The sequence below is a fragment of the Silurus aristotelis genome (genome assembly GCF_946808225.1).
Source record: "Silurus aristotelis genome assembly, chromosome: 6".
NCBI classification, from domain to species: Eukaryota; Metazoa; Chordata; class Actinopteri; order Siluriformes; family Siluridae; genus Silurus; species Silurus aristotelis.
This window is the reverse complement of record NC_139579.1, coordinates 31,517,810-31,530,556: the sequence shown is the minus strand read 5'-3', so window position 1 is coordinate 31,530,556 and position 12,747 is coordinate 31,517,810. Positions and strand designations below refer to the sequence as shown.

The window sequence follows — 12,747 nt, the reverse complement described above, 5'->3', positions numbered from 1 at the left end:
GTAAGTGTGGAGATACTACTGTATTTCGTGTAATTCTGGCTGATCCATCACCTTTCTCAGAATCATCCCCATGAGGTGCGGTTTTTCACGGAGCTCCAGAATAAGTGCGATTGACTTGTATTTCATTTTTATTTGTATATCTCCTTTAACAATAGACATTGTTAAAAGCTCCTGTGTCACTCCCTCATTTCATGGATTCCCAGGCTGTTGATGTGAAACCTCCAGTGAAAAAGTACACCATCCAGAAGCAGAAGATGAATGGGCAGATGAGATGAGAGGAGAAGGAGCAGGAAAAGTGGACACTGGTACTTCAGGAGTATGCTGAGAGAGAGAGAGGAAGGTGACAGAAAGAGAAGGATATGGATTATTATGTGTCCTTATTTTTGTATGAAAGTTAATATCACTGTGCAGTTTGGACTCTGGCAAGACTCGCTATGGCAGCAGAACTAAAAAGGAGAACCAGAAGGTAACACAGACATGAGGGATCTCTGGGATAAGAGACGACCCACCACACCACCGTCAACAAACCTGAGTGAACGTGTGAATGTGAGGGGACGACAGCATACAAATATCCCAGTTCACCAAACACTCCATATCCATGATCCCTCCAGATCTGCTCCTTCACCTAAGAAAAATCTACTGATCAAAGACTCGACTAAATAAATACGTTTTCAACCTCGACTTGAACACTGAGACTGTGTCTAAGTCCCGAACACTGATTGGAAGGTTGTTCCATAACTGTGGGGCTTTATAAGAGAAACATCTGCCCCCTGCTGGAGTTTTCATTATTTGAAGTACCAACAAATAGCCTGCACCTTTTGATCTAAGTAGGCGTGGAGGATCATACTGGTACAGAAGTTCACTCAGATACTGCGGCGTGAGACCGTTAAGTGCTTTATACGTCAGTAGTAGTATTTTATAATCAATGCGAGATTTAATTGGGAGCAGTGTAGACTGATTAAAACATGGGTGATGTGGTCATATTATCTAGATCTAGTGAGGACTCTTGCTGCTGCATTCTGAACTAACTAAAGCTTATTTCTGCACTTACTCCAACACCCAGACAGTGAAGCGTTACAGTAGTCTAATCTAGAAATAACAAAAGCATGAACTATTTTTTCTGCATCCTGTAACGACATCATATTTCTAATTTTAGCAATGTTTCTAAGGTGAAAGAAGGCGATCCTGGTGATAATATTCACGTGAGCCTTAAAGGAAAGACTCGGGTCAATAATCACACCAAGGTCTCTGACAGCCGTACACGCTGAAACAGAAACACCATCCAGAGATGCTACGTAATCGGAAAGTTTACTTCTAGCTGCATGTGGTCCTAGTAAAAGTACTTCCGTTTTATCTGAGTTGAGCAGAAGAAAGTTATCAAGCATCCACTGTCTAATGTCCTTTACACACTCCTCAACATTGTTAAGCTGATCTCTCTCATCTGGCTTTGCTGAAATATACAGCTGTGTATCATCAGCATAGCAATGGAAGCGAATACCATGTTTATGTATAATTTCACTTAGAGGCAGCAGATATAAAGAGAAAAGCAGAGGGCCCAAGACAGATCCTTGCGGAACACCAAACTTTACTTTAGAGAGTGTGGAGAATTTACTATAAACATTAACAGGCAAACTACAGCAAATATTAAACATTAAACAATATTAAACAGTAAAGAGAAGAGGAAATAAAAAAGCGTAATGAGGCATGTAGAAGGTTAGAATTATTTAGTATGTGCAGAGAGAGAAAAAGAGAGGAAAAAGAGAGAGCTGCTCATTCCTGACCACTGATTTGTTGCTGTTGTTCTTGGTGACCACTAAATGCTTCATTAATTTGCAATTTTTTTGTGCGTGTGTGTGTGTATGTTTATACACCTAATAAACTTTATACAATTGCTAATACATTTTCGCGCATCTTTTGAGTCTATTTATGCTTGTGCATAAATAATGGCCCCCCTCTTTTTATTATTATATTTTGAGACATAATGCCGGGTTGCATGCATTTGTCTGTAACTTTAAGCGAGACTTACTGCCCCAAGCGGGCTTTCTGAACGCCCACGTCAGCACACTCGGGTTTTCTTTTTTTTTTTTTCTATACCTCCCTCCTCCCGTATAACCGGGTTTCGGTCTTTCGGGCTGAGCAGGAAGCGATCAGTGGGGGGAGGCAAGAAATTAAATACTACCCCTATTACAAGCAGCAGCCGCCGCGAGGGAAAATGGAGATAGTGTGTGAGAACGGAGCGCGCAGACCGTACAGGACTCCGAGCGACGCGGATCGGCAGTGAGTAGCAGCGGCGGACTTGGTTACATTTGTATCAGAGATGAGAGACGGAAGCGGGTGGGCGACGGGACGGGCTTTGAGGTCGCCGCGCTATTGCGCATTCCGTGCGCAAATGCGCTGCGCCGCCGCGTGCGCCAACACTGTGCGCCCACAGATACATGGGGTGATTTAATAAAAAAAATGTATATAAATGATCAGTGATTGTTTTTACACGTGTTAATCATACGCACAAGCTCGAACTGGTAAGGCATGGTGCATGTTTTTTTTTCTTTCTCCCCCACCTAAAGGGCGAGGTCGGATGGGCTGAACCGCGTCGCGCTTGCCCGCATTTTTTTTTTTTTTTGCGGACGATTTGCGCGTCCGTGCATTTATTTGTGCGGGTTTTTTTTTTTTTTTTTTTTTTTTTTGCGGGTGTATTCGGAATCCTCATGGATGCACGGGTTCGTCTGCTTCTCACCACAACCGACTTCATATCCTCCCCGACATTATTGTAAAAAAAAATTATAATATTTGTATTAATACCCTCCTTGTTGTACGACTCAATAAACCAACCAATTAAATCCTAAATATTTTTTTCTTAATAAAAGTTTCTCGCCTTTTTTTTTCTCTCTCTCTGCTTTTAAGACGCGACCCGAGTCGGGTGTAATCCCCGCCCCCTTCTCGATGCCAGCATTTGACTGACAGGCGCCTTAGCCAATCAGAACGCGCGTTGTGTTCTCCGCTCCTCCTTGCTTTCCTCTGTTGAACAAAGGATGGTTTGGGAGTGTTATTTGGAGAGGATAACCCAGAAATGAAGTGTTCTAGGAACACACAGTTGATCTTAGTTAGTTCTGATAGAACTGAAGTCATGCATTTTTGTCTTGTGTCAACTGCATCCTGGAAAAACCCACCTGGGATCATCTTGGGATGTCAGGATTTTTTTCTTCTTCTTCTTTTTTTTTTTTTTTTTTTTTTGAGAAGATATTATATGGATAATGCCATTGTGAGCTATTTAGCCTCCACCCAGTTTTTTCTTTAACCCATTTCAATGAAAATCTTGAGAGTTTAACTAAACTAATTAACAAATAATAGGGATTTCATGAACAACCCAATGATCAGGCATCATACATAACATTTATTAGATCTGTGTCTGGAAATGGGGTCAGTGGACCCTCAGGGGACTGTAGTGAGGGGGTCCGCTGCAAATTTATTGCTATTATTTTAATAATGAGACGGTGGTGCACATGACAAGAAAATAATAAATCAAGGTGGTTATAGTTGGTGGAATCCTCATTGTGTTATTATAATCGAATTTGACTGGTGGGTTCAGTAAGTAACTCTGGGCACTTGGTACTGTATATACTGGTAAAGTGTGTGTGTGTATATGCAGTGGTGTGAAAAAGTGTTTGCCCCCTTCCAGATTTCTTATTGTTTTGCATGTTGGTCACACTTAAATGTTTCAGATCATTAAAGTAATTTAAATATAAGTAAACGATAACACAAGTGAACACAACATGCAGTTTTTAAATGGCGGTTTTTATTATTGAGGGAAAACAAAATCCAAAACTACATAGTCCCTGTGTGAAAAAGTGTTTGCCCCCTAAACCTAATAACCGGTTGGGCCGTCCTTAACAGCAACAACTGCAATCAAGCGTTTGCAATAACTTGCACCGAGTCTGTTTCAGCGCTGTGGAGGAATTTTGGTCACTCATCTATGCAGAATTGTTGTAATCCAGACACATTGGAGAGTTTTCCAGCATGAATTGCCTTTTTAAGGTCATGCCACAGCGTCTTATTAGGATTCAGATCAGGACTTTGACTAGGCCACTCCAAAGTCTTCATTTTGTTTTTATTCGGCCATTCAGAGGTGGACTTGCTGGTGTGTTTTGGATCATGGTCCAGCTGCAGAACCTAAGTTGGCTTCAGCTTGAGGTCACAAACAGATCATTCACCTTCAGGATGTTTTGGAAAACAGCAGATTTCATGGTTCCATTTATCACAGCAAGTCCTCTAGGTTCTGAATCAGCAAAACAGCCCCAGACCATCACACGACCACCACCATATTTTATGTTCTTTTTCTGAAATTTGGTGTTACTTTTACACCGGACGTAATGGGACACACACCTTCCAAAAAGTTACATTTTTGTCTCGTCAGTCCACAGAGTATTTTTCCAAAAGTCTTGGGGATCATCAAGATGTTTTTTGGCAAAACTGAGACGAGCCTTTATGTTCTTTTTGCTCAGCAGCGGTTTTCGTCTCAGAACTCTGCTGTGTAGACCATTTTTGCCGTCTCTTTCTTATAGTGGAGTCATGAACACTGCCTATAACTGAGGCAAGTGAGGCCTGCAGTTCTATGGATGTTATTGTGGGGTCTTTTGTGACCTGTTGGATGAGTCGTCTCTGTGCTCTTGGGGTAATTTTGGTAGGCCGGCCACTCCTGGGAAGGTTCTCCACTGTTCCATGTTTTTGCCATGTGTGAATAACTTCTCTCACTGTGGTTCGCTGGAGTCCCAAAGCTTTAGAAACATCTTTATAACCTTTTCCAGACTGATAGATCTCAATTACTTTCTTTCTCATTTTTTTCTGAATTTCTTTGGATCTCAGCATGATGTCTTGTTTTTGAGGATCTTTTGGTCTACTTCACTTTGTCAGGCAGGTCCTATTTAAAAGATTTCTTGATTGTGAACAGCTGTGGCAGTAATCAGGCCTGTGTGTGGTGAGAGAAATTACACTCAGGTGTAATAAACCACAGTTTTAACAGGTGGGCAAACACTTTTTCACGCAGGGCCATGTAGATTTGTATTTTTTTCCCCTCAATAATAAAAAAACCTTAATTTAAAAACGTAATAAAAAATCTTTTAATAATATTTAAATTAGTTTGAATCAGGAAGGGGGCAAACACTTTTTCACACCACTGTGTGTGTATGTGTGTGTGTGTGTATATATATATATACCTGTGCAATAAGTCGAGTCGTGAAATTTCCTCGCTATTCAATATTCCAAAATCAACTGTTTGTGGTATTACAATAAAGTGGAAGCGATTGGAAACGACAGCAACTGCGATCCAGGTCTTCTCGTCCAACATCAGTGTCTGACCTCACACACGCGCTTCTGGACGAACGGTCAAAAATTCCCATGAACTCACTCCTAAACATTGTGGAAAGCCGTCCCAGAAGAGATGAAGCTGTTCTTGCTGCAAAGGGCCAACATCATATTAAACCCTATAGATTGAGAATCGGATTTTACTCAAGTTCATTTGCATGTGAAGGCAGACGTACGAATACTTTTGGCAATATAGTGTACTAGCTGAAAGTACCCGTGCTTCGCTACGGAAGGCAGAACGCTAAGCAATATGGCAATAAGCAGTAAGCACTGAGCAGGACTGGATAATCAGAGATCAGAACGTAACGTCAACAAATAACGTACTACCCCTTTGTAGTAGCGATACAGGGCAAACTACTTTGAAAGTAATTGTTATCATGCATCTAACATCTAATAAGAAACAATGTAGTAAGTTTCATTAGGATCCGTAATGTTATTTCGAAGAATTTACAATGCGTGAGAAATCGGGTTTTTCGCGAGTTAGCCGCGATCCAGGGCGAATTTTTCAAAACCCTTTCTTAGTGAGCACCTAAGACCCAAGAGGAAGGTATGTTCCAAATTTCATTGCAATCCGTTCAGTGGTTTTTGAGATTTCGTGATGAGTGAGTGAGTCAGTCAGTGGTATTTGAGCTTTATATATATAGATTTACACAGAACAAAATTATAAACAAAACACTTTCGTTTTTGCCCCCATTTTTCATGAGCTGGACTTTAGAGTGGGCTTTTATTGTGTCCAGCCTGAGGCACAATAATCCTACTGTTTAATCAGCTTCCTGATCTGCCACACCTGTGAGGTGGATGATTCTCTCAGCAAAGGAGAAGAGCTCAGTAACACAGATTTAGACTGATTTGTGAACAATATAGGAGAGAAATTGGCCTTTTGTGTACATAGAAAAAGATCTTTGAGTTCAGCTCATGAAAAATGGGGACAAAAACCAAAGGGTTGCGTTTATAATCTTTCTTCAGTGTATATCAGGGCTGCAGCTATCGATTATTTTATTAATCAAGTATTCTACTGATTAGTCCATCGCTTAATCATAAAAAAAACCCAAGACTGGTTTATTTACTAGTTATATATAGTAGTTATTTGTTTCCTTTTTAGGAATTTTTTTTTATTATTGCTGATATTGCAATCTGTGAAAACTAAACCCATTTAGTGCATTTAATTGCCAGATTGCATCAAAATACAAATATATAAATTAAACTAAAAAATATATATTATTTCAAATTACCTTAAAAAAAAAAAAAGTAAACACTGTGTATCAAATAAACAAAAATAATTTTGCATATTTGGGGATTGTAGTTAAATTACGGCATTATATTCAGAAACCAGAAAGAAATATGTGCAGTTTGAAATAAAGGAGTCTGTTTGTGAATCTTTGTTGTATATATATGTATATGTGTGTGTGTGTGTGTGTGTGTGTGTGTGTGTGAGAGAGAGAGAGAGAGAGAGAGAGAGAGAGAGAGAGAGAGAGAGAGAGAGAGAGAGAGAGAGAGAGAGAGAGAGAGAGAGAGAAAGGTTTATATATTTGATAGCTTTATTTCTATTTCTAGCCTCCCACTTCCAGCACTTTGTAACTGCCCTCTTGTGAAACCTCGTAGCTTCCTTCCTTTTATACCTCTTAGCCTCCCCCTTTCTTCACTTCATAGCTTTCTGAACCCTTGACCTTCTTCTTCTTAACCATTTTTGGATGTTATTTCAGGCTGGTGCGCAGATGGACGAGTGCTGACATGTCTGCCAACCACCACAGTTACCTCCTGAAGCAGTTGGACCAGCAGCGGCGCCAGGAGCTGTTTTGTGACTGCAACGTTCTAGTAGGTGGACGCCTTTTCCGAGCGCACCGTAACGTCTTATTCGGAAGCAGCGGCTACTTCCGCATGCTGTTGTCTCAGGGTGCAAGGGACAGCCTGGAGCCTGCCAGGGCCTCGTTCGATGCCTTCGCCCCTGATACCTTTGCCACCATTCTAGACTTTGTATACTCGGGCCACCTAGCTCTGGACAGCACAAATGTGATTGAGGTGATGTCTGCCGCCAGCTACCTGCAGATGGACAACGTTATCGCTTACTGCAAGGCCTTCATAGAGTCCTCGCTAGAGATCAGCACCAAGGAGGCGACCGAGGACACCCAGCCTCCTCAGAGCATCGTGTGGGAACGCCAGGACGACGGAAAGGATGATGATGAGTACGAGGCAGAGGTGATGAGCGAACAGAGCTCGCAATGCCAGTCGGTTCTGGAGACGAGCTTAAAGGAGGAGCAGGTGACACCTTTCGATGGCGTTTCTGAGCCCAGGAGGAGAGGAACCAGGAAAAGATCGGCCACTCATCGGTACACCCCAGATGACAGTTCACCAATCGACCTCCAAAGGGCACCAGCGGGAACACAGAAAGCAGACGAGCTTTATGCTACCCTGCCGACCATCATAGGAGTCATGGGGGTTTTTAATAAAGGTGAGTGCCAATGATTATTATCATTGTCAATCGAGCAGTAAATACTAAGGATGTAAGGGTACACAAATTTCACGGCTCAGTACGTACCTCGGTTTTTAAGTCACGGTTCGGTTGAATTTCGGTACAGTCAGGGGGAGAAATGCAAAACCTAAAATTGTTTGTTGTTTTTTATTAACGCTTTTATTATTATTAACATTTCTAAACATCACCAGTTTACTTAAATGCCTGCTTGGTTAAATAATACCGTAATTTCCGGACTATAAAGTGCACCCATATATAAGCCGCACCCACTGAATTTGACAAAGATTTTTATTTTGAACATAAATACGCCGCACCTGTCTATAAGCCGCAGGTGTCTACACTGAAACTAATGAACTTTACACAGGCTTTAACGAAAGACAGTGTCTGTTACACGGTGTAACGGGTGAAATATGTTGTGGCTCCTTTAAAAGCAGAGCGGAAATTTTTCCGAAATTACTGCGTGTGTGCAAGACCGAGGAATATGTCCTTATTATTTTCTGGTGCTCATTTCTAAGTTTCTTTGACTAACCCATAACGCTGTTGCCAAGAAAAATTAAAAAGCACGAGTTTTGGAAACCTGTCTGTGCTTATATGATTTCTGTTACAACTGGAGTTAGTGAGCTCTCCCTTCACCCAGACTCAACGCGTTACAACGGCTTGTATCTAAACAGTAGCCTGACAAGAAAGTCTTCCTCCTTCCGTTTTTTTGCTCGATGCCGTGCAGCTCAGAACACAGGTGAGGTGCGTTTTTTTCGTTTCCGTTCGGAAATTTAATTGGTCTAATGTTATGGGGTTCAGTTTTTTGGCTTGAAGTTTGTGAAACCGGGAAAAACCCAGGAAAAATTCATAAATAAGCCGCTTCGTTGTTTAAGCCGCGGGGTTCAAAACGTGGGAAAAAAGTAGCGGCTTATAGTCCGAAAAATACGGTATATATAATAATATTTTATAATAATATATATATAATATATATAAAAATAACATAATATAAATCCAAAAGATGCAATACACTTTTTTATTATTTTAATACAATTGATTAATCCATAAAATTGCCATTAATTTAATTGAATAAATAAAATTAAATAAATGGAAAAATGTGTGTGTTTTACATTTAATATAGAATTTTCGAAAAATATGATCTACTTATCTGTACTACTTTCAACAGACTTCAACAAATGTCTTCATTCCTTCCATCCTTCATTCATTCACTCCCTTGAAATGTGGAATTGTCAGGATTTTTTCGTTTTAAGGGAAATTCTTGAAGCCGGACATTAAACTTTAAAGAATACATATCGTTAGACTGTCGTGAAAATGGAAGTGGCAGCGATTTCACGCATGTGCAAAACAAAATCTTTTCCGGTATGAACTGAGTATCCGCAGTGACACTGCGCTAACTCTTGTTCTTTTTATTTTATTTATTTATTTTTTTATACCCCTGGCATTGTTGTGACACTGCGTTCAAAGTGCGAGGCGGAGACTAAACTAATGTTCGGACCGTCACGTAATAAGTTTGAACTCAGATTTTTTAACTGTGTTTGACACGTAAAAAGAATTGCATTCGGTTACACATGTGTAGCGAACCGAAAGCCCTGAACCGGAACGATTCGTTACGAATATGTGCATCGTTACCCAATGCAGAAGACATTTTTTTAATTGGTCTTGTAAGTAACACTTTCTTGTTCTGTCTCCGATGCAGGTATTTTAAAATGTTCATGATTTATTGTATAACAGGACCTGACTGTGCAGCTACACTTTACATAATCCTCTGCCTTGCCCTCAGACTCCACCCCCACAATGCGCTTTAAGTGCCCGTTCTGCACACACACGGTTAAGAGGAAGGCGGATCTCAAGAGACACCTGAGGTGCCACACGGGTGAGAGGCCCTACCCCTGCCAGGCCTGCAGTAAACGCTTCACACGTCTCGAACACCTGCGTAGCCACTTTGAGACGGTGAGAAACTGTTATACGTCATTGCTTTATAGTATCGTAATTTCTGTTTTTTTTCTGGCTTAGTTCACCTCTGACTTCTTTTCTTCTTTATTTCTACATCCTATAGCTTCTTTACACATTGTTTGTCTCAATACATCCTAAGTTGAGTAGGATATGATGTTAGACTTTTGATTGGAAGTTCAATTCCCAGCAACACCAGGCTGCCACTGCTGGGCCCTAGAATGAGGCCCCTAACTCTCTGCTGCTTAGTCGTATAAATATAAGGGATAGGGGCGTCTGCCAGTTTCAGAAAATCTTCTACCTATTCCAGCATTTTTATTTCCATACTTCCTATCTTTCCACTTCTTTCCCTCCCTCTTTCCCATATTCCACCACCTCATACCTTCCTACTCTCCTGATTTCCATATTCCACCACCTGAAAGCTTCCTATCCTCCTGATTTCCATATTCCACCACTCCAGAGCTTTCTGCCCTTGTTATTTCCCATATTTCACAACCTGATAGCTTCCCATTCCTACCCTCTCTATTTCCAATATCCTACTTCACATTTCCTACACCACCTAGTTTCTCGTTAGGTTTCCCTGTTCCATCTCCTCATATCTTCTTACAACACACCTCTTCGTTTTTTATTGATCCTTCATTTGAATCCACCGATTTCCCTTTTCAGATCCACCAGGCGCGTAAGCTGGTATGCCGGAAGTGTAAGCGTCACGTGACCGAGCAGAACAGCCGCGTGGTGTGCGAGGGATCACGCCGATACCGCCTCTGTGAAGTGTGCCTTCAGGAGAGTGGCCTGGTGGCACGTGAAGGCTCCGACACCAACACGGAGGAGCCGGGTCTTCTGCTGGGGGTGGAAGAGGAACTGGAGGGAAACCACAACTCCTCATGGGGGATGGAGGACGAGGATGACCTCGCTGAGGATTCAGGAACTGACCTCATCATTCAGGAAGTCGAGGACAGCGACGAGGAGCCGAGCGCGAAGTGACACTGGCGTTCGCACACAGCGCGTGCGTTTGTGTGAGAGCAATTCTTTTGCGCCATTTTTGCGTCTTTTAATCAGAAGAAGAAAGTTCTATAAATGTATAATTGTATTATAAACAAGAAAAGTATGTAAATAGTTTATTTCAATATTATACTCTGTTAAATTATTTCTTCTTGCGTCTTATATGATGCAGCAAATCATCCTGCAACGTAATATTTTGGCAAAATAAGTGAGAATTTCGTACATTTTCCCACAACGTATGACAACTTTCTTTTAGCGGTGCCTTTGCCAGATATTTTAGCCGCTTGTAAAGATTCTTAATGATCTTGAATTCTTTAGTGTTACATTTTATGTTGTCAGGGCGACTTTCTTCACATCAATGTTTGAATAATCAAGCATCATTTCTTTCCCTTTATGTGTCATGTACAGTTTTATGGAAATGAATACACTTTGCACTCCTCTATCAATCTTTATTATTATTATTATTATTATTATTATTATTATTATTATTATTATTATTATTATTATTATGTTGCTCAGTAAGACAATGGTCATATCTTATTTTTACTTTTTTATAAATAAAAATATGCATTTATTATTACATTTGCTATAAAGCTAAATTAAATTGTTACTAAAGCAATATCAGATGTCATGCTTCCTTTGTTTAATGCATGCAGTAGAAACTGTTACTATAAACCAGGGGTCTGTTTTCTTCAATAACGAGGTTAAACGACAACGACAAATTTTTAAAATGGATACTGTATAAAAAACAAACACTCCATTTAAAATAGTAGTGAACTTTATTACAAAAATAAAAAACAGCACCGAATTATGAAAATGTGTCAAAGTGAATAGAAATAAATTCATTAATAAATATAATGATATAATTAATAAATTATAAATAATAAATATAATATACCGCTCTTCGTGCAGCGCGCAGTCTCGCGTGCAAAAACAAGCAGCACGTGGTGTCAGTGCTTCACCTCTAGAGGTCGCTCTTGTTATGACAATAACAAAATAATAACCTATAACAAAAAATAAATTTCCAGCTTTCCAGCATATATTTGAAATTACATTTTCTAAATATGCATCTGGCATTGTTCAGAGAGTCGTTCCAAATGTAGAGGAGGGTCGTAGTTTGGTCCCTCAGGACCAAGGTGCAACATAAGACAACATTAATTAACAAAAAAGGAACACAAAACTACACAAAAATTTAAACTAACTACATAAGGTGCATGTGTGCAACATTTAGTGCAAAAATAAAATAGACAACATTAGTTAAAGACAGTAGATTGAGCAAAAGACAGGAGGTGGAGCTGGAGGTAGCAGAGCTGAAGATGTTGAGGTGTTCGTTGGGAGTGACGATGATGGACAGGATTAGAAATGAGTTTATTAGAGGGACAGCGCATGTAGGACGTTTTGGAGACAAGGTGAGAGAGGTGTGATTCAGATGGTTTGGACATGTGCAGAGGAGGGACATGGGGTATATCAGTAGGAGAATTCTGAGGATGGAGCCACCAGGAAGGAGGAAAAGAGGAAGACCAAGGAGGAGGTTTATGGATGTGGTGAGGGAAGGTTGTTGGTTGGAGACGTATGATCCCCTGTGGTGACCCCTAATGGGAGAAAGAAGAACAAGAAGTTAGAGACAGTAGACACAGTGACATTGTAATGGCTTTACGGATGCAGCGTGTGGTGAAAATGTCCCTGATGGAGGGAATTGAAAACCCCCAATATTCTTCTCAGCTGTCCTCACAATCCACTGTAGGGTCTTTAGATGGTGCAATTTCTAAACCAGGCAGTGATGCAGTTGCTCAGGATGTAGTGGATGATCCCTCTGTAAAACGTTGTGAGGATGTGTATTGGGAGCCAGGCCTTCCTCGTCATTTTTAAGAAGAAGAAAACACTGCTGGACTTTTCTTGTTATGGAGCTGGTGTTGAGGGACCAAGCGAGGTTCTCGATTAAGGAATTCGGTGTTTTCCACAAACTCCAC

General features: G+C 40.6%; 1 protein-coding gene across 3 annotated transcripts; it reads left to right on the top strand.

The window, feature by feature from the left end:
• The first annotated feature begins 2,080 nt into the window (after positions 1-2,080).
• Positions 2,081-11,217, top strand: zbtb8a (zinc finger and BTB domain containing 8A). Of its 3 annotated transcripts, none has more exons than XM_083544788.1 (4): positions 2,081-2,277; positions 7,062-7,807; positions 9,606-9,775; positions 10,442-11,217. In XM_083544788.1, the coding sequence occupies exons 1-4, from the start codon at positions 2,213-2,215 to the stop codon at positions 10,757-10,759; spliced, it is 1,299 nt and encodes a 432-aa protein (XP_083400914.1). In that variant the 5' UTR covers positions 2,081-2,212; the 3' UTR covers positions 10,760-11,217. The 3 variants fall into 3 exon arrangements, with proteins under 3 accessions (XP_083400914.1, XP_083400915.1, XP_083400916.1); XM_083544789.1 differs by lacking the exon at positions 2,081-2,277 and adding an exon at positions 2,290-2,440; XM_083544790.1 differs by lacking the exon at positions 2,081-2,277 and adding an exon at positions 2,290-2,519.
• Positions 11,218-12,747: the final 1,530 nt, after the last annotated feature.